Below are 19,840 nucleotides of genomic sequence, written 5' to 3'. Positions count from 1 at the left end.
TTAGGTTACTGTACGGGAGAAGTACATGTGGCAGCAGTAATAGTGATGCAACACAGCAGAACACCACCCCAATCCCCAGGGCTATCTGTCAGTCGAAGGGAAAAGACATGGGGAGGGAAGCGTCAGAGGTGAAAGCAAGGAAAGAGAGAGAGGTGTAAAAGCAAAGACCTGTACCTGTCCAGGATGAGAATAGGAAGCGAGGATGAAGTGAAGGGGTTAGGCGGGAGCAGTGACAATAGAGAGGCCCACGAAGAAGGGCAGGCAAGACTAAACCCCAAACTCTGCCTTTTTCTGCTCAAAGAGAGCAAACTGCAGGGATGGGGAAAGGTGACGATGAGGGCACCTCTGTTTTTGCCTCAGCTTTGAGACAGAGATAGACAGCACGGTGAAAAAAGGGAACACATGGAAAGGTAAAGGCAGAGGATTAAGAAAGAGAGGAGGGGGGTGGTATTGGCAGAGTGGCACAACAAGCCCAGGAGGGTGCAGAGGAAAGACCATCCGCTTGTTTCTCACTTTGTCCTCAGAGAGCTGCCTTAATAGAGCCCTTGTTTCCAAGCTGCCACTCAGGATAACGAGTAGGATAACTGCAGTCTGTCTCATCGTTCTCGTTCTCCTCCTTTGCTTATTCCTCCCCCTTCTCGCCCTGCTTCTTCCTCCCACTTCTCTTTGCCTCCTTCAACGCTTCCCTCCTCCTCCCTGTTCACCTCATCCTCCCACCCTCATCCTCCTCCTTTGTGGAGGTTTCTTTCCTGTCAGTTTCCACCCTCTTTTCAGTCAGCAAGGTAACTCCAAAATAACTGTTCTTTGCGCGGGCCTTGCCACCTCTCAGGAGACGGAGACAGAAAGCCAGTTTTTTGTTTGTTTGTGTGGTCTTTTTTTTTTCCAGAGCAGAGAGAAGAAAAAAGATGACATGATTGGACATGAACAAGTGAAAATACTGCGCACATCCCCATCTAGGCTTCAACTAAAGCAAAAGCCTCATGATTCAGTAGCGACAGAGCTTTCAGCCAGCACCCTTGTCTGATTGTCATTGTTGATGATTTAATTACAATGATCTTCCATTATCCTTTACGAGAGATGATAAAAGAGAGAAGCGGGGATCTTTGCAAGCATGTTGTATCCTTGCTGTACCTCACACATTCAATCTTGTCAAGTCCTAGGTTCGACAACAGTGAGTTTCACTGTCCTAAAACACCACCGCACTTCAAAAGTTGATTTGACAGGAGGCTAAGAAGCGACAGGCCATAATTGTAGCTGACAGGTTTGACTCAAGTTAAAAGAGAAAATCATGAATCTTTTGTTGGGGTATAACCTTCTGTTGTTATCGCCAGACAGTCAAGCTTTTAAAACACCTGGATAAAGCTGGCTGAAAATAACCCATTTGCATATTTTAGACTTACCTCACCATCAGTGTCTGTTATAAATGGTATCTGACTGCTCAGTTGTACTTTGAACAATTTCATGCAGCCTTATTGGGGAGGAGAAGATGCGCGGACAAATTCAGCTTGTATTTTTTTTACTGGCAATACACCTCCTGCAGCTCTCCCTTTAAAAGCTCCCTGCCTTTATCACACTGAAATTCACAGGCAACAAAGAGCATTTTATATTTCTCTTCAGTAGTGAGGAGAATTTATATCAATTTCAAAGATAGGCTAGTTATAGTATTTGCTGTAGACTCATGATTTTTAAGCAGTGTCCTTTTAACCCAGCATTGCTGTCCTAAGGGGAGAAAATGAGGTGCTCTGCTGCACCAAACTGATGTAATTAGTGAAATTTGAGATTTCACTTTAAAGACTACCACACTGAAAGAGAGAGCTTTTTGAACCTGGCCAGTATGGAAAACAGAAAAAGGGAATATGCTGTAGGTTTTTAGCAAACCTGCTTCTCAAGAAAAAAAACGGGTCATTTTTGAATAGATAACGCCCTAATCTACGGGACATTTCATCAACAGTTAATCTGCTGCAGAAATTCTATTAAAAGCTGAGGGGCTCATTAGCCAATAGATCTTAATCCCATTACTGCCAGGGCGGGTGGGGGACCAGCCCGCCTGCTGGCAGCTCTATGGGGGATACTGTTGCAGGCAGTTGTGGAGAAGGTCAGACACAGCACACTGCCATTTTCATAATGAGAGCAGAGCATCATGCATCATGCACAATCATAAAAAAGCCATCACCGGACTATACAGGCACATTTAATCCCGTTGCATGTGCGGGGCCTTATATATTTAGCCCTACTGTGTAATGACAGGCTTTATTTCCTCTCTAGTGTGGGCCTGGCCCTTAGTTTAATTAAATGTTAGCTGAAATATCAGAGTGATCCGTCTCTCTGTGTGTATTATGCTCATTGTTGAAAATTGTATTGGATTTGTTCTTGGTTGATGTTTGCAGGAACGTTGCAGGGTCGCTTGTTGAAATAAAAGGGTGAATGTTGGCTTGTTGTAAACAGAAACTAGTAGTGAGAGAGTGAAAAAGAGAAACAAGGAAACCCATATGAAAAGAGCTGAATAGAAAAAACTGGGGTCAAAAAACAAAAAGAGAGGCGAACGTCACAGCACGTAATAAAGGTATTTCATTAAAGACGAGAGCTGAAGGAGGAGGCAAAGTCAAGGATATTTCTTAGTGGAGCTCTGTGAAAACAAACATCAGCTCCAGCTATTGAGGAAGCCAGTGAGCTTACTTGCTCCATCGTCTGACAAATGAGCTTTGTTTCAGGATTGTAGTTGGCAAGTGCCCGCATCACCACAGCAGTTATGGCTTCAGCATCTCGTTCAAGGCTAACGTCAAAGAAACCAAGAAACCGCTCACATATCATTCCCTTTTTATTTACGTAGCGGATAATGACCGTCACTTGGCACTTGCATGATATGTCTGTGGTGTCATCCACTTCCACTGCTATGAATGACGCTGTGTTTATTTCTTTATCTATTTCTTCCTGAATAACATGAGCAGCGCTCTTTATTATGTAATTCTGAATTGTCTTTGACACACCCGTAAATGTTGTAGCTGATGCTAGAGCGCCCTGCTAGCGTTGTGTCAAACTCGGCGACAGCTTGCACCATCGTTGGGAACATATTTTTTGAATTGGGGGTGCTGACAAATTTTCCAGAGTGAAGTTTTTCAGCCACAGTCAACCACCACACACCAACTGCATCCATCACAATGTATTGAACTGTATAGAGATTCAATTCATATAAATAGCCTATCAAGACCGTAATTAGCCTGCCGTGGGCTACTGATCCCCAAACACGGGAAATAATAGACCGTTATCGCTATTCAACCAAGTAAAATTTCTGTCATATACTGTCAAGATGAAGACAAAATATCTCTATTTATTAAAACAAAGACACTTTGTGGTGTCAAAACAATGCGCCGGGTTCTTAAAACTGGAACACAGATACACGCTCAACAAGCGAAAAACTAAAACATGAATAAAGTCCAAAATCCAAGACAGAACAAACTAGGCACGGGTAACGCAGGATATAGGCACAAAGCTACGGCAATGGTACAGAATAGGCCTACTACAAGCTCAAACACTGAGCCACAAAACACAAGGGTAACACATCACTGAATCATATTAAATCAAATCAAAGTATGTCAGGACTGACTGATTTGAACACTGAAATGAAATAGAGAAATGCAGCCTTAAGTTTTTGTAGCACAGCAATAGCAAATTACAGGCATAAAGATATTGGGCCTGGGTGTTAAGCTGGGCCTAATAATTTTATAACAATACGGTAGGATAATTAAAAATCGGTATGACCTCATTCTGGTCAACACGTACGCTAGGCTTTACACGAGTGTAAAAAACACAATTATCTCCAATAATTCGTATAAACTTCCAGTTGAACTGTTACTGAACAGTTGATAAATCATGCCAATTTACTGCACGGCGGCAACATAATAATAATAAACCAGCATTATTACCTTGTGTTGCAGTCATAACACTAAAAATAAATCCTCATCTCCAAAACGTGTACCAGGAAAAGTGTGACCCCGAGGCTGGCAGCACTGAGCTGACGTGGATGTTCCCTCTGCGGCTACCCTGATGCTGCTAGCTTGGTTTACGAGATTAGCTCCCTCGTCGTCTGTTGCTAGCAGGGTCGCTACTTCATTCAGTTAGTTGCTGAGTTTTCTGCCTCCGCTCTTTTACGCTTTTTTAGCTTGTGGTTAATCAATAAAGAAAATCAAAAAGCGCTTTTGTGCCATTCATTGTGTAAACTTGCTGTTAACTGACACCGGACGGCACCGCTGCTGTACTGTTACCATAGTTACCCATCTGTCTGAGGCATGTGATTGGTGAGAAGCCAGGTTCAACCTGGCTTCCCTGGTTTTTTTATTTATGATGAATTGACCATTCAATGTCGAGCTCGGTCAAACCTAGCCTCAATCTGATTGGCTGAAAATATAATTTTTTTCTCTAAAGGAGGCCAGGAAAAGCTGGCCTCCTTTGAGCGTTCGTAGCATTTTACTGGCCACTAGACAGAGCACAGACAGGACTGCACCACGCACGCAGTGACAGAGGGGCGCTGTTTCGCTCTGAAGAAAATGATAATGGAATGTTTTGATAAGGGAAATTACAAAATCAGTAAAAGACACAACCGTAAATTTATAATTCCTACGGTTAAAAATATAAAACGTAATTTTAAATTATAACATTTATCGTAAAATTATTATTTTTTTTATTTTATTAAAAAATATATATATTTTATATTTTAAATTATGTTTTATATTTTTATGGGGAGGCCAGGCTTCCTTTGGCCTCCTAGAGAAACCGCCACTGAAAGGATGCTCTTTGCAGAGCTTCTTCGCACATCACCTCATAGAAACCCATGCTGTCCAAGCAGTTAAAGGTCCCATGACATGGTGCTCTTTGGATGCTTTTATATAGGCCTCAGTGGTCCCCTAATACTGTATCTGAAGTCTCTTTCCCAAAATTCAGCCTTGGTGCAGAATTACAGCCACTAGAGCCAGTCCCACAATGAGCTTTCCTTAGGATGTGCCATTTCTGTGTCTGTAGCTTTAAAATGCTATTGAGGAGGAGGGGGAAGGGGGGAAGGTGGAGGCGGGGGGGTGTGGCCTTGACCAACTGCCATGCTTTGCTTGTTTGCAAGCCATGATGTCTCTCTCTTTCTCATGGGTGGGCCAAATTCTCTGGGCGGGCAAAGCAGAGAAAGGGAAGTAACCTTGCTCCTTATGACCTCATAAGGAGCAGATTCCACATTGGCCCATCTGAGCTTTCATTTTCTCAAAGGCAGAGCAGGATACCCAGGGCTCGGTTTAAACCTATCACCATTTCTAGCCACTGGGGGACCATAGGCAGGCTGGGGGAACTCATATTAATGTTAAAAAACCTCATAAAGTGAATTTTTCATGCCATGAGACCTTTAAAGATTCAAGTAAAGTTCACGTTCAATAAAAGTTTGCACACACCTCGGAATTTATCTGTTTGCCTGCATGTGTTGGATTTGACTGTGTAGGATTTTTACTGGTTTCAAAATGAAGCCTGTTAAATGTCTGGCTTCTAATAATAGGCTTGCTATATTAGATTCATCCATTCCCTGCTATCTTTTATTGATACAGATGTCCTTCTCTGGCCATGCAACTATGCTTGATCTATAAAGCCTACGGACAAGTTTCACTCAAATTCTAGACACGTTGTTTTATCAATTATGAATCGATCAATGTTGAAAATGCCTACCAGGCAAGAATGGAGCTCAATAGTCCATTCACTGTAAAGAGCATATTTTGAAACCAACATGATAGTGATAGTGTATATGGATGTCTAATTGTTCCTTCTCTTCTCTCCTCTTCAGATATTGATGAGTGTGCGGACGGCTTTGTTGAGTGTGATAGTAAATCCACTTGTGTCAACTTGCCCGGCTGGTACCACTGTGAGTGTCGTGATGGCTACCATGACAACGGCTTGTTTTCCGCCAGTGGGGAATCATGTGTAGGTGAGTGGTCCACTGTTGCTTTCGTCTTTACGCAAATTAAAACAATAACGGTGAAAAAGTTTATTTTTTTATTCTGATTTTAGGATTGCAACATGGATAAGTCAGTGGAATCACGTTTTGTATAGAACACAAATTTCACTTGTCAATGTATCACGTGTAAAACAATGTGGTATTTCATGAATCTTTCATGTTATGAAGAAATTATTTGGTTTTCCATTTATACAAAATTTACATTTTTAAATGTGTCTTTGCCACTTGGACGTAAAATGTAACTAAAATTAGGTTTAAATTCTGGTTCATATCTTTTAGCATGTCAAGAATACCTTTATTGCATCTTACAGCTCCATAATGCCCCATTAACAGAAAACACCCCATTCATTTTCCACTGAATGTCCCCCTTTTACATCTCAGTCCCATCCCAGATTTAAAGGTCTTTTGATTTCTAGCTTCAGTAGCGTTCAAGAAGAAAGCCCTGAAAATAGTGCTTTTTAATTTAAAGCAGAACTTTGTTGAAATATGTGTGCCAGCCACCATGAGAAACTAAGCTTTTGTTTTATAAGATGTGTCGTTATGCTGCTGTAAGTAATGGTGTGATTGGATAGGTATGTCATTATCAGTGTGTTTTCCTCCCAAAACGTCAGCTTGCTTTTTGCAGCCTGCTCATTTTCTGGAACGTTCTCTCTGATACCGCCTGTCAGGAGAAGTGTCAGCTGTCAAAATGGAAACCCTCAATCTACAGCAACATCGAAGCCTTGCCTGTAACAATAGTGCTAGCGCTGCTCAACTCGTTGACCCCATCTTGGCTGTCAGTTTGAGTTGGGAGAGGCAGAGGAAAAAAAGCAAATTAAAGGCACTCTCAATAAACCGAACCTGTCCGGACTTCACAAAGCAAAGTTATTATTTTGCCAAAAGTAGGTTTCTGGGTTACATTACAGTTGTATACTGTATGTTTCTCCGAGATCTGAAAAATGTTTTATCGCTACAATTTACAGCACCCATAAGCTGCAGCTTACGGGTGCAGAGAGCAGGTCTTTGTCTTGCTCAAGAGGACAAAGATGTGGGTGCTCATTACTATATTCATTACATTACGTACTTCAAAACCAGTCTGTGACAGAACATGCTCCTTTACCTTGTCACCATGTTACTAAAGCAAATATAACGGGGCTTGTAATAAAAAAAAATCCCATTTCAACAAGCCATGCATAAACTGTGTTGCCTGCACTGAGCATATGTATGATATCATCTTTTTGTGCTCCCTGCAGATATTAATGAATGCAAGACAGGGAGGAACACCTGTGCCAATGACACGGTGTGCTTCAACCTGGACGGAGGCTACGACTGCCGATGCCCTCACGGACACAACTGCAGCGGCGACTGTATCCATGACAACAAGGTCAAGCACAGTGGGCAGATCTGGGTGCTGGACAGCGATAGGTGCTCTGTGTGCTCCTGCCAGGTAAGAAACACAGAGTGCACAGAGAGAGAAGAGATAGACAGAGAAAAGCCAAAGCAGAGGTAGATAGATTGAGTGAAACAGAAACAGACAGAGATAGACAAGTAGAAGGATGGATAAGATCCAAAAAGATGTAGAGGCAGATAGAAACAGAGGAAATATGCCCAGTGCCATAGATAGTTGAGTAATGATGTTTCCTCTCTCTGTTACTGCATGTGCACCCAACTGGTCTATGATTGAATTTTCTGTTCTTTGGTTATTCTCTCTCCACTTAAGTGTCTACTAAACAAAAAATAACAAAGCAATTGTAAACCTGTTCTTCCCTTCCCATGATGACGTCTCCTACAGTGCCAGTCAGCAACAAATGTCACCTTGTTTTGTCTTGTTACCATACTGTTCCCCTTGAACCAGTCAGTGAATCTTTTTTTATTTTTAATTAGACACATGACGTGACGGTGCATTAAGTACCAATGTCATGCCACCTTTGGGTAACTAGTATTTTGACCAGTGTTGGTCATCTTACTTTAAAAAAGTAATTAGTTACAGTTACAAATTACTTCTCCCAAAAAGTAATTGAGTTAGTAATTCAGTTACCACATTATAATAGTAATTAGCTATTACATTCTATAACATCTTTAACGTCAAAGATGTTTATATTAACTGATTGAAGAATAAAAACACTATATACAGTATTTTAGAACATTTGGTATTTATTTGAACTCAATAGATTGCAGCCTGCCATATGATATGCATAGAAATAAAAACATTAAAAAAATAAATAAATAAAAGTCGTGTTTCCTGGGCAGAGTTTGCATGTTACATAAACATTCTGGTCTTTAATTTCAATGAGCGAGAAGTAGTGCCGGTACTTCCAGTTCAAGAACCTTTGAATGTCCCTGGCTCGTCGCCATTGTCGCTGTCTTGTGTTTAGTGGTAGTCAGAGCGTGCAGTGAGACAGCGTGAGCAGGGCATTCGCCCACCCAGCCAATCATCATCGCATTTGCAACGGTGTCATCATCCCCACCCCTGCTCTCTCCAGGCAGCTGATGTGTAGCCAAAGCCTGACACCTTGTGCTTCATTCAACCAAATTGTAGTAACGCGCCACTTTACATTCTCAGTAACGATAACAGTGTTTCAACGATGGGAAAAGTAATTAATTAGATTTCTCCGTTGCTGATAAAATAACGCCGTTAGTAACGTCGTTATACTTGAACGCCATTACCCCCAACACTGATTATGACCCAGTGGCATCAACATTTATGACAGTTAAGTAAATTGTTGCGGTGCATTTACTATATTTCTCTAATTAAACAATGGGTGATGAGTTGCTGGTGGAAGGTCTAAGGGGTCACTCGTAGTGATGAACCCAGAGGGAAATATTACCAATTTTGCAGTCACTGTGGCACTTAGCAACTGAAGAGCAGATATTTCTATTAGGAGTTGGTGGAGACCAAAACAGAGCTAAAAGGAGGCTGAATATTGTTCTTCAACAGATCACTAGAAACATGTCTCCAAATACAAGTTCATAAAATGTCAGTGTTGTGTTTATAGCGTGTTTCTGCTGCTCCCAAATAGCCACAAAACAACAGTTATTGCAGGTTTAAGTTAAAGAAATGAAGATAATAATAATAATAATAATAAATTGAATTTATATAGCGCTTTTCATGGACTCAAAGTCGCTTTACAGGGCAGGGTAGATTATAAAAACATAACAAAACAAAACGAGCAAACAAAACAAGTAGAACAAAACAAGATACAGATGAAAAAGGGAGGGGGGCAGGTGGACTATGGGTAGGCTGAGGTGAAGAGATGGGTCTTGAGGCGGGACTGGAAGATGGTGAGGGACTCAGAGGTGCGGATCTCTTGGGGAGGGGAGTTCCAGAGCCTGGGAGCTGCTCTGGAGAAGGCTCTGTCCCCAAAACAGCGCGCAGGTTGGACTTTTGGATGGAGAGGAGACCGGCTGAGGTGGATCTGAGGGGACCGTGAGGGTTGGTAAGGGGAGAGGAGGTCAGTGAGGTATGAGGGGCCAGATGGTGGAGGGCTTTATAGGTGAGGACCAGGATTTTGTAGGTGATCCGGTGGGAAATGGGAAGCCAGTGGAGTTGTTTTAGGACTGGAGTGATGTGGTGCCAGGATTTGGAGCAGGTAATGAGGCCGGGCGGCTGAGTTCTGGACCAGTTGGAGTCGGTTGATGTTGGTAGAGCTGATGCCGAGGAGAAGTGAGTTGCAGTAGTCCAGTCGGGAGGAGATGAAGGCGTGAATGAGTCTTTCAGCAGCGGGGGTGTGAGAGAGGGTCTGATTTTGGCGGATGTTCGCGGAGGTGAAAGAAGGAGGTTTTAATGACTTGGCGGATGTGAGGCTCAAGGGGAGAGGGTGGAATCAAAGATAACGCCGAGGTTGCGGCCTGGGGAGATGGGGGAGACAAATGGTGCGTCGATGGTGAGAGTGGGGTTATTGGTTTTGCTGAGTGTGGATTTGGAGCCGATCAGAAGGAATTCTGTTTTGTCGCTGTTGAGTTTGGAGGAAGTTGTGTTGCATCCAGGTTTTAATAGCTGACAGACAGGTGTTGATGTGGGAGAGGGGAGGATGTAGGGGAATTTTGGTGCTGAGGTAGATCTGGGTGTGCCGCATAGCAGTGGAAGTCCAGGTTGAAGTGCGCGGAGTATCTGACCAAGAGGGAGGATGTAGATGATATAGAGGAGGGGCCAAGTTCCGGAGCCTTGGGGAACACTCTAGTTAGTATGGCTGTGGCAGAGGTGTGGTTGTGGAGAGAGATGAAATGGGATCTGTTGGAAAGGTAGAGGGAAGAGGAGCTAAGTGCAGTAGCGTCCCGATACCGAGGTCTTTGAGTCTGGTGAGCAGGATGTTATGGCTCACAGTACTCGAAGGCTACACTCAGGTCGAGGGGGTGAGGGATGTTGAGGGAACCGGTGTCAGCAAAGGTGAGGAGGTCGTTGAGGACTTTGAGGAGAGCGGTTTCTGTGCTGTGTAGGGGGCGAAAACCAGATTGAGAGAGGTTCGAATAGGTTATTGGCAAGAAGATGGGTTTGTAGTTGTGAGGCGACTATGCGTTCCAGGGTTTTAGACAGAAAGGGGAGGTTGGATATGGCGGTAGTTGTTGAGAGAGGAGGGATCCAGACCAGGTTTTTAAGGATTGGGGTGACAGCGGCAGTTTTGAAAGCAGAGGGGACAGTTCCAAGGGACAGTGAGGAGTTGAAGAGGTTAGTGAGGTAGGGGCATAGGACCGGGAGGCAGGACTTCAGAAGTGGAGTAGGGAGGGTCAAGGGAGCAGGTAGTGGGTTTGGAAGAGCTGATGAGTTTGGAGATTTCAGGAGGAGTGACTGGGTTAAACTGGGAGAGGAGGAAGTGTGGAGGGAGGGGTCGGGAGGTCTGGAGGGATGGAGAGAGGAGGGTCCAAGGTAGGTGCTGGAGTAGATCCTGGAAGGTCAGATACAGGGGATAGGGATTTGTAAATGAGATTGATTTTGTCAGTGAAAAAGTGGAGGAATGAGTTGCAGAGATCCGGATTAGAGGTAAGGAGGCTGTTGGTCCGAGGCTTGATGAGGTTGTTCAATGTGGAGAAGAGGGTTCTGGGGTTTTGGCAGGGGTCGGGTGAGGATGGTGGAGAGGTAGGCAGATTTGGCGGCAATGAGGGGCATCTTTGTAGGCGATGAGATGGGATTTATAGGCTTCATGATGGACTGTGAGGGATGATTTCTTTGTCAGACGTTCAAGTTGGCGGCCAGTTTGTTTCATTTTTCGGAGTGCAGGTGTACGGTAAGATGAAGAGTGTGTTAAAAGTGACGAGTTTTGTTTTGAGGGGGGCCAGGGTGTTGAGGTGAGGTAGACAAGGTGGAGTTGAGGTGGTCTGTGAGGTCATCGGGTGAGGTGAGGGTTGAGTCCAGGTGGAGAGTGGTGGAGAGCAGGTCAGAGAGATGGTGGGGATTGATAGATTTGAGGTTGCGAGAAGGTGATTTCTCTGAGGAGGCGTGGGGGTTGGAGAAGGGATGGTGAACCGTATCAGTTTGTGATCAGAGAGGGGAAAGAGGCATGGATGGAGGTCGAAGCACTGGTTGGTTGGTGGAGCAGACCAGGTCGAGGATGTGACCTTTTCGTGGGTGGGGAATGTGACATGTTGGGTGAGAGAGAAGTTATCCAGTAAAATTTTGAATTCTGATGAGAGCTTGCATGTGGGGGAGTCCATCTGGATGTTTAAGTCACCGAGTAGCAGCAGACGTGGAGAATAAATGAGGCTAGTGTGAGGAGTTCAGTAAAATCAGAGAGGAAGGAGGGATTTGGTTTAGGTGGCCGGTAAATGAGGATGACTGTCATGGAGGAAAAGAGTTTTGAAGGCGAGATATTCAAACGATGATACTGAGGGGAGGGTGAGTTCTGTGATCCGGAAGTTCTGATTGAAAATGACGGCGAGCCCACCTCCCGGTTGGGAGGGCGGGGTTTGCAGATGTAGTTGTAGCCAGGGGGATGCTTGGTTGAGGGAGAAGAAGTCGTTGGGTTGTTGCCAGGTTTCGGTGAGCAGAAGGAAGTCAAGAGTGTTGTCGAGGATTAGTTCATGGAGGACAGGGGCTTTATTGTTGACCGATCGGGTGTTGAGGAGGGCAAAGTTGGCATGGTGAGAGGGTGGGGTGGGGGGCAGGCTGGAGAGATCTGAGGTTGTCCCGGTTAGCGGCGTGCGTGTGGTCGTTGGGGTGTGGGGGATTGCAGTTGAGGGGGACAGTGAGCCGATTAGCAAATGATTGGAGAGTATGATTGAGTGTATGTGAAGTGGGGAAAGCGCACTGTCCGGTCCGGGTTTTCTGTGTAGCCTGATGATGCGTTCAGCCCTATGTGAACCAGTGGGTGAAGCATTCAGATGACGTGGGACAGGTGCAACAGAGCGTCAGGTGACCAGATGATGGAATGGATTGTCCGTGGTGGAAGAAAACAAACTTGCGGCGAGAGCTCTTGTGGATGTACGGCGTCGACGTAGAAGTCCGAGCTGTTTGATGACTGGGATGCAGGATGGAATGGAGTAGTTGACGAATTGGACCAGTTGCAGAGTTGAATATTTGATCATGATGCCGCGGAGGGAACGGAGAGCTCCGTGATAGTGGTTAGCCGTGGGCTAGGAGCACAGAGGTGGAGGTGGAGATGGATGAATGAGGTGATTGCCAAAATGATCCACAGCATGACCGAAGGAGAGGAATGTCTAGTCTTGGTGGCGCGGCATCTGGTGGAGGTTGCCTATGAGGAGGAGGTCAGCAATCGGGTTACGCCGAAGCAGCTAGGATTTGCCGCCACGCGTTTGGTGAACGGGGGCAGCTAGCTAGCGGCTAACCGACGAGCCAAGAGTCCGCGGCAAGGAGCCCCCAGGCGGCGCGGAACCAGCAGAGAGACTGTCCAGAGGTACAGAGGCTGTCCAGAGGTAGGGGGTACAGCGAACACAAACACAAGAGAATAGCAGACGAATAGCAGATGAATAGCAGACGGAGAAGCGGCGAATAACCAGCGCCAGCGTCCTCTCACGTCGGTTGGAGATGGATTTTCGAAGATAGGGCTTGTCATACATCAAAAACTAAGTGGAAGAACAAGCAATGTGTCTTTTATGTGTCATCAGGCTTGCTTGTCTTGTACATTGATTTTTGTTAAGTTGCAAATATTTCATCAATATTTTTTCAAATAGCATAGAAGTGAGTAAAAGCGTTTGGCAACATTTGGTCACTTGGAGAGGTTTTGGCACACCAGTGACACCTATAATACCAAATACTGAAAACTCCCTAGGTCCCATTAGGTTAGGACTCGAGTTCTGAAACGTTATACAGATGTTGTTGACAAGATGTAGAAGGTATGTGTTGTGTTCTGCATAGTGTGGCACAAAGTATGTTTTATTTTTAATTTTTTTCAAAAATAATTTTTTTTTAGACTGGACCAAAATAACAATTTTGAACCATGTTTGAACTGCTGTAGTGTATGTTGTTTTAATCACATGCTAATCAAGCACATTTCTATAAACTAAAATAATTTAGGTTTCAAATGAAGCCTCATACAGGCATTTTGGCCTTGCAGTTCTTCCGTTATAAGCTTTTCCCTTTGGGAAAGGGAAATAGACAAAAATCAAGCAAAAGAGGTGGATTTTAACAGAAATGAGGAAATGTGTAGCCATGGAAAGAGACTAAAAGTGAGTGCCAACTGCCGATGGAAACACTGGTACCATAAACCCTGATGTGACAGTGCTGTTGACAATGACAGTGATGCTGTTGTGATGAGTAATTTCATTAAAGTGCATGAGCTATATGTAGTGGTTTTTAAAGGCCTGCCAGAGTGACTCAGGCTTTTGATGTAGTTGCTTTGAGTGATTTCTGACACCACAGTGACAAGGCATCTGGGAACACTTTGTCCGTTAAAACTCATTCTATCATCCTAAACACATTTTCTCTCAAGGATTATCAGGTCACGGACCAGTCATACTTTGCATTTCAGCGTTTCATTCAACCTAATGCCAAGTGTCTGGCAGTAGTGGAAGGTGATTATAGTGGATTAGTGTCGGTAGTGAATGATCAAGCAGCAAATTATTCATTTGATTACAAAGGACCAGGGCAGAAATGGCTTCTTAATTAAATGAGTCATATTAATTGATTTTAGAGATTGAAGAGCTGCCTGTCAAAATGAGTTGTATTGAGCTATTGAAGAAGCAGAGGAGTAAACATGTTATTGTTTTGGAGTTAGACAGACACAGCTGGATATTAGAGGGAGAGCTGTGACTAACTGATGGGTGAAACCAAGGTCAAAAATCACAGAGAAGACAAAGACTGGGATGTGCAATATGCAAATTGTTCTTAGAGCACCAGATGGGTGGGGTTTTACCGCATGAGTGTGTCTGTCAGTGGGGAAGCTAATCTCTAAAACATTTCAAAATTTTATTTAATTGGCGGAAACTCCAGGTATCCCAGAATGGCCTAGGTGGCCCAGAATCCTAAATGAGGTGAAAATAAAGAAAAACTATGCAGAGCTGAAATTATTATTTGGGCGTTGAAGAACCTGCAGGTGTAAATGTCACTTTTATTTGTCATGCATTTAGTAAATTTTTATTTTCATTAATACTCATTTTGATATAAAAAATTATAACAGACTAACAATGAAAAAGAAAAAAAAAGATAACACAAAGTATGTCACAAGATCAGAATTAAACAATAATGACATCATCATCATCATAATTAAAATTGCCAATAAGAATCCTAAGACTGGGAGCCTAGAGGTTAAGGCAGCAACTATGAACAGCAACGTCCCTGGTTCATGTCTCATGTCATTCCCCATTTAAGTCGCTGAAGTCTCTAGTGGTGTGTGTGTGTGTGTGTGTGTGTGTGTGTGTGTGTGTGTGTGTGTGTGTGTGTGTGTGTGTGTGTGTGTGTGTGTGTGTATACAGTATATATATATATATATATATATATATATATATATATATATATATATATATATATATATACATACAGGTATATTCTTTTTTATAATTCTTATTTTTTATTTTATTTTTTGGTCAAGATCATTTATTTATTATTGAGAAGCTGGAACCAAAAGAATTTTGGGGATTTTTACTTAGACAATTAGGTAAACTATTAATCGCTAAAAAAAAAAAAAGTTGCCAATTCATTATCTGTCAGTCAACTAATTGATTAATTGATTAATCGACTAATTGTTTTCATGTGTCTGGAGCTAACATTACTTTATTTATTTCCTTTATGGCTCAGACAGTTGCACATTAAAGTGGCAGCACCAGATGTATGTAGAGAGAAGTATGTGACAAATGTAATGAGTTGAATTTAAACCCCCAGCAGTTCTTGTATGTGGAAGGCAACTTAAATCACTGAGACAACTAGACAGCCAAGTAGCACTTCTTCAAGCACCAAACCGATGAACAGGAACTCCTAAAGAACCATTGAGTCTCTGTATTCATGAAATACGTTTCACTCCAGTGTGTCTTTCCCAAAGTACGAGCTGAGACTGAGTAGCCATAAAATACAGCTTCAAATCAGTTGCTAGGCTGCACAGCCTTTATTGCAATATTTATTATCAACATACATGCTTAATGATCCCATCACACAACTGGCCTTGTCTTTGCATGCATGTATATGTGTGCTCATATGATATATGTCGCGTATGTGCTACCGGTGCCTAGTGCGTGGCTTGGGTGGGGGGGGGGGGGTGGGTGTGACAACAAAAACCACCCCCACCTGTTCTGCTGCCCCGAGTGCGACCCTCGACTGAGCAGCCAGTGTCTGCACCAGAATGGCCTGCTCACCTACGGCAGCGGGGACACATGGGTGGAAAACTGCCAGCAGTGCCAGTGCCTGGTGAGTAGGGCTGGATAAATAAACCGCCGCATGTTTATAAAACTTACATTGCAGGAGTTTAGTCCATGCTTTTATCAGAAGCAAATTACGCTGACAGCAAAAGCAACATAAGCTTTCATTGCTGTGCCACAGTGCGCAAGAAATGGAACAAATACTCCAGTCTCCATGGAAATGCTCACAAATGAGAGAGGTGCTATGTAAAGAAAGTCAAGGAGAGAAGTTTTGTGGCAAGAGACGGGGACTGATTAAGAGGCGACTAGGAAGGTTGTAGAGAGGAGAAAATAAAGATTGCTTTTCCACTCATGGCAGAAGAAAGGGAGTGAGTGTTTAGTGAGGTTTTAAAGAATTCAAAGGACCCTCTGCACTGTTGTCTGCTGTGATGGAATTATACATTTTTATTAAAGGATACTTCCAAGGTTGAGAGAATAGTAGAACATGTGTGTGCCTGGAGAGTGGGAGTTGTAACACTGTGTGTCATTTGTGTGTGCTTTGAGAAGGCTGTGTTGATTGATGAGTATTTGCAGCATGTGTGTGTTGTGGTGTTGAGTGTCCTCTATTGTACATGCAGTCCTATTTCTCATACAGAACAAAAAAAAACATTGTGTTCGTCATATAAATCTTTCACAGTAAGACATATGCACTATTTTCTTTGCGGTCACGTCTTCTGCTGTGTCGACCTTTTCCAAGGTTTACACAGTGCTGCTGTTCAAACAACAGGGAAGCAAGTGTTTCCCAATAAACCTGACAAAAACTATAAATCCTTCTACCATACAGCCAAATGCATATTAAATGCAAATGTCATCCTTTACATTCCACCTCACTGTCTTGTCTCACCCACACTCAGCTGTACCACACACCCACACCAGTGTCACTCCTTCTGTTCAGTGACTCACAAATCATCTTCACTGTGTGGATCTCAGACAAGCACTTTAAAACTCCTTTTTCTTCTTTTTTCCCCTCCCTTTTGTTGCTTTTAAAGATCAGCCATACGTGTAGCTAATATAAGTTGGCTCCAGTCTGACAGATTTATGGTCTGAGTAGCAACAGCAATGCCATTTCCTCCCTCCCTCCGCCCGCCATTGTAATGCCCGGACCTGAGGGTTGCTTTTTGGATTTCTTACAGCGAGCCATTATAGGTGAGCTTGAAAATCACTGCTCAGCTGAGAGGCAGCTGGGAAGCACAGTCGGATGAAAATGGGTTTGCACGGCTTCACTCTCGCTGAGGCAGTGCTCACTGTAGGCACTTATATATGTTGACAGAAACAGACAAACGTATTTTGAGAATGCAGGCATGCCAGTCTCAGCAGCAGAGCATACAACCACACACATACATTATACAAACATGAGTATGTACATATTGTAGTACACACACACACACACACACACACACACACATACTCCATGTTTGAAAATGTAGTCACACCTGTCACCACAACACATGTTCATGCTTTCATACATCCACACATACACACAGTCAGACATAAAACACACTCAATTTAAGATGTACAGAAACATACACAGCAAAGCAAAGGACCACCAGCCATACAGTATAAAGAACAGCACTTGAAAGGGCGGGGGAGAAGGCTGCTGAGCGATACCGTATGGGGCCCTAGTAGCGTGACAGGGACGTGAAATGAACCTTGAATGCTGGTACACTTAGCAGAGCCATGGCTGTCCAGGCTCAGCAGGGGCCTTAAAATACACAGTGACAGCAGCCAGATGGGCAAATCATTCTCCCAAGACCAAGATGTGAATCCTTCCCCTCTACCCGTGCAATCATTTGAAATCAAGAATGTGTCCTTTGCAGAATGTGAACACATGGGCCACTTGATGATGTGATTTGCTATCTTGTTAAATCACCAGGAGATCAAAGAAGCAAATTCCTTCGCCATAGGTCGCGCTTCAGGTCGAGGCGAATAAAATGGAGAGCGTGATTACTGCCGGCTGATTCCCAGGCAAATAGAAATGTCACTAGTTTTAATCTCCAGGAGGGATTTTGTAACATGCTGTGTTATCCTTACATCTGTCTATGTAAAAGCAAAAAGATTAAATTACAGTGAGATACAATGACCACTGAATGCATAGCCAGATTAAAATAATAACCTTCTGAAATATCACAAAGAAATAAAAAAGGCCGGCTTCAGGTGTTGATCAAGTTTCTATGGCACAACGCTCTGTGTGAAAGGCAAAGAAAAGCTGATTGTATAGCAAATCTCTTTCTTCTTTGGATCATAGGCCACATCTGCATGAGCAGACAAAGATGACAGTGTCCCTTTTCGCAGTGTGGGACAGATACCTGAGGCTACATTCAATCCCTCCCTCTGGCTACAAGCAAAGAGTGCCACTCGGGGGGATTTCCCACTTCAAATATTTACACACAACACGGAGGCAGGGAGTGGGCATTAACACTGCGTGAGCCTCTGCTTTATAGCCAGCCTAATTTACTACAACATTCCCAAAAATGCTGAGCCAGATGATTTTCACTGATATTAAATATCCCCAGTGGGACACTTGCATCAAGCCAGTTGTAACTTAATGTGTGTGTATGCCTTTTGTGTCTGTGTGTGTGTGCTTAAACATATACAGCCCATATTTCATGTCCAGAGTAGGTGTGAAGCTGAAATGTTCATTGGATGGCAGTGTAAGCAGAAGTGGGTCAGGCCAGAGTGATGTAGTGTACAGTAGGTAGGATGTGTAAAGTTGGCCAACATATATGACCCGTTTTCTCAGAATGGCAGCAGGAGGAATCCAATAAGGCTCTCTGTGCTGGGAGATTAATATGGGAACAACAATGAGAGAGTGGGACTAGAACAAGGCAATTAAAGAGCTTGAGGATTTTGTATAAACTGAAAAAATAATAATTGCTGACTGTGTTGGAAGATTGCTCTGCTCATCTATATTTTCTCAGTACCTTAACTTTTTTTTCTTCCATCAAGTGGAGAAGCTCCCTCTAGTATGCAAATACACAGAGTCAGGAGAAATATGTATATTTGCTTGAATAACTTGATTAGGGCTGGAAAATGCAATAGTGCGTTTGCTGCTGTCTGTCGATCTATCTCAAATGTTCTCTCTCTGCCTCTACAGCAGGGGCAGGTGGACTGCTGGCCTCTGCCATGCCCGCCCGTGGACTGTGAGTTTACCGTGGTGCCTGAGGGCGAGTGCTGTCCCCGCTGTGTCACCGACCCCTGCCAGGCCGACACTATCCGCAACGACATCACCAAGACGTGCACGGACGAGCACAGCATCTCACGCTTCAGTGGCTCCTCCTGGATTAAACATGGCACAGAGTGCACCCTGTGCCAGTGCAAGGTAAGGTGCCAGCCCCGCCGGCAGCCTCCGAACAGCAAATTACAGTTTGTCTACTTCAGTGGCAGACAAGACACCAAAGAAAAATGGTTTGGAAATTGACTGTGTATTGTGGAGGCAATTTGTGCATCTTTAACAGCTCATGGCTGTATTTATTACACGTAGTGGTAAATATTTCTGTTAGGTGTCAATAGGTGTTGATGCAGCTGATTCTGATCCACACACAAACCTTTGGCACATAGGAAAGACACATTTCACCAAATTTTAAAGAGCAGTAGGCTAATAGAAAATGGCCACAAATGGAGAAGGAGGTTAATGAAATGAGTAACTCTCAATCTATTATGTAAACCAAAATGCACACAGTTCCATGTGATAGTGGTTGCCTTGAGAGAGAAAATCTAATATTCATACTCCAAGAATGTACTTTTTTGTTCAAAAGCACAATATAGAGTATACCAAAAAAGATGGGATGTTTGAGATTTGAGAACTTCGCTTTCAATTGTCTTCAGTTTGATATTATTAGGGACCAATTTATAGGCAATGTATGAACAAGAATACAATAGCTCATTTGGGGGTTTTTTGGGAGGGGGGGGGGATGTGCATATTCATTATCTTGCGGAGAGTTACATAAGAAGATTGATACTTCTATATCTGTCTGCTACATTTGAAGTTTCAGCTAACTGCCATTTAGCTTAAATTAGCATAGAGACTGGAAACAGCTAGCCTGGCTCTGTACAAAGTTAACAAAATCTGCCTGCCAGCACCTCTAAAGCTCACTTAAC

The 19,840-nt window shown here is 43.4% G+C and overlaps 1 protein-coding gene across 1 annotated transcript in view; it reads left to right on the top strand.

Annotated features, from left to right (window-relative positions):
* The window catches only part of nell2a (neural EGFL like 2a), a 120,308-nt gene that overhangs the window by 96,702 nt on the left and 3,766 nt on the right, over positions 1 to 19,840 (top strand). The window contains exons 16-20 of the mRNA XM_039809654.1: positions 5,813 to 5,953; positions 7,216 to 7,423; positions 13,241 to 13,257; positions 15,604 to 15,752; positions 18,837 to 19,061. Coding sequence (XP_039665588.1) covers positions 5,813 to 5,953; positions 7,216 to 7,423; positions 13,241 to 13,257; positions 15,604 to 15,752; positions 18,837 to 19,061 — 740 coding nt within the window. The remainder of the gene's footprint in view (positions 1 to 5,812; positions 5,954 to 7,215; positions 7,424 to 13,240; positions 13,258 to 15,603; positions 15,753 to 18,836; positions 19,062 to 19,840) is intronic.

This window comes from Perca fluviatilis, chromosome 8, assembly GCF_010015445.1.
Source record: "Perca fluviatilis chromosome 8, GENO_Pfluv_1.0, whole genome shotgun sequence".
Lineage (NCBI taxonomy): Eukaryota > Metazoa > Chordata > Actinopteri > Perciformes > Percidae > Perca > Perca fluviatilis.
The sequence above is the reverse complement of the archived record's forward strand: the minus strand, read 5'-3'. Positions and strand labels throughout refer to the sequence as shown.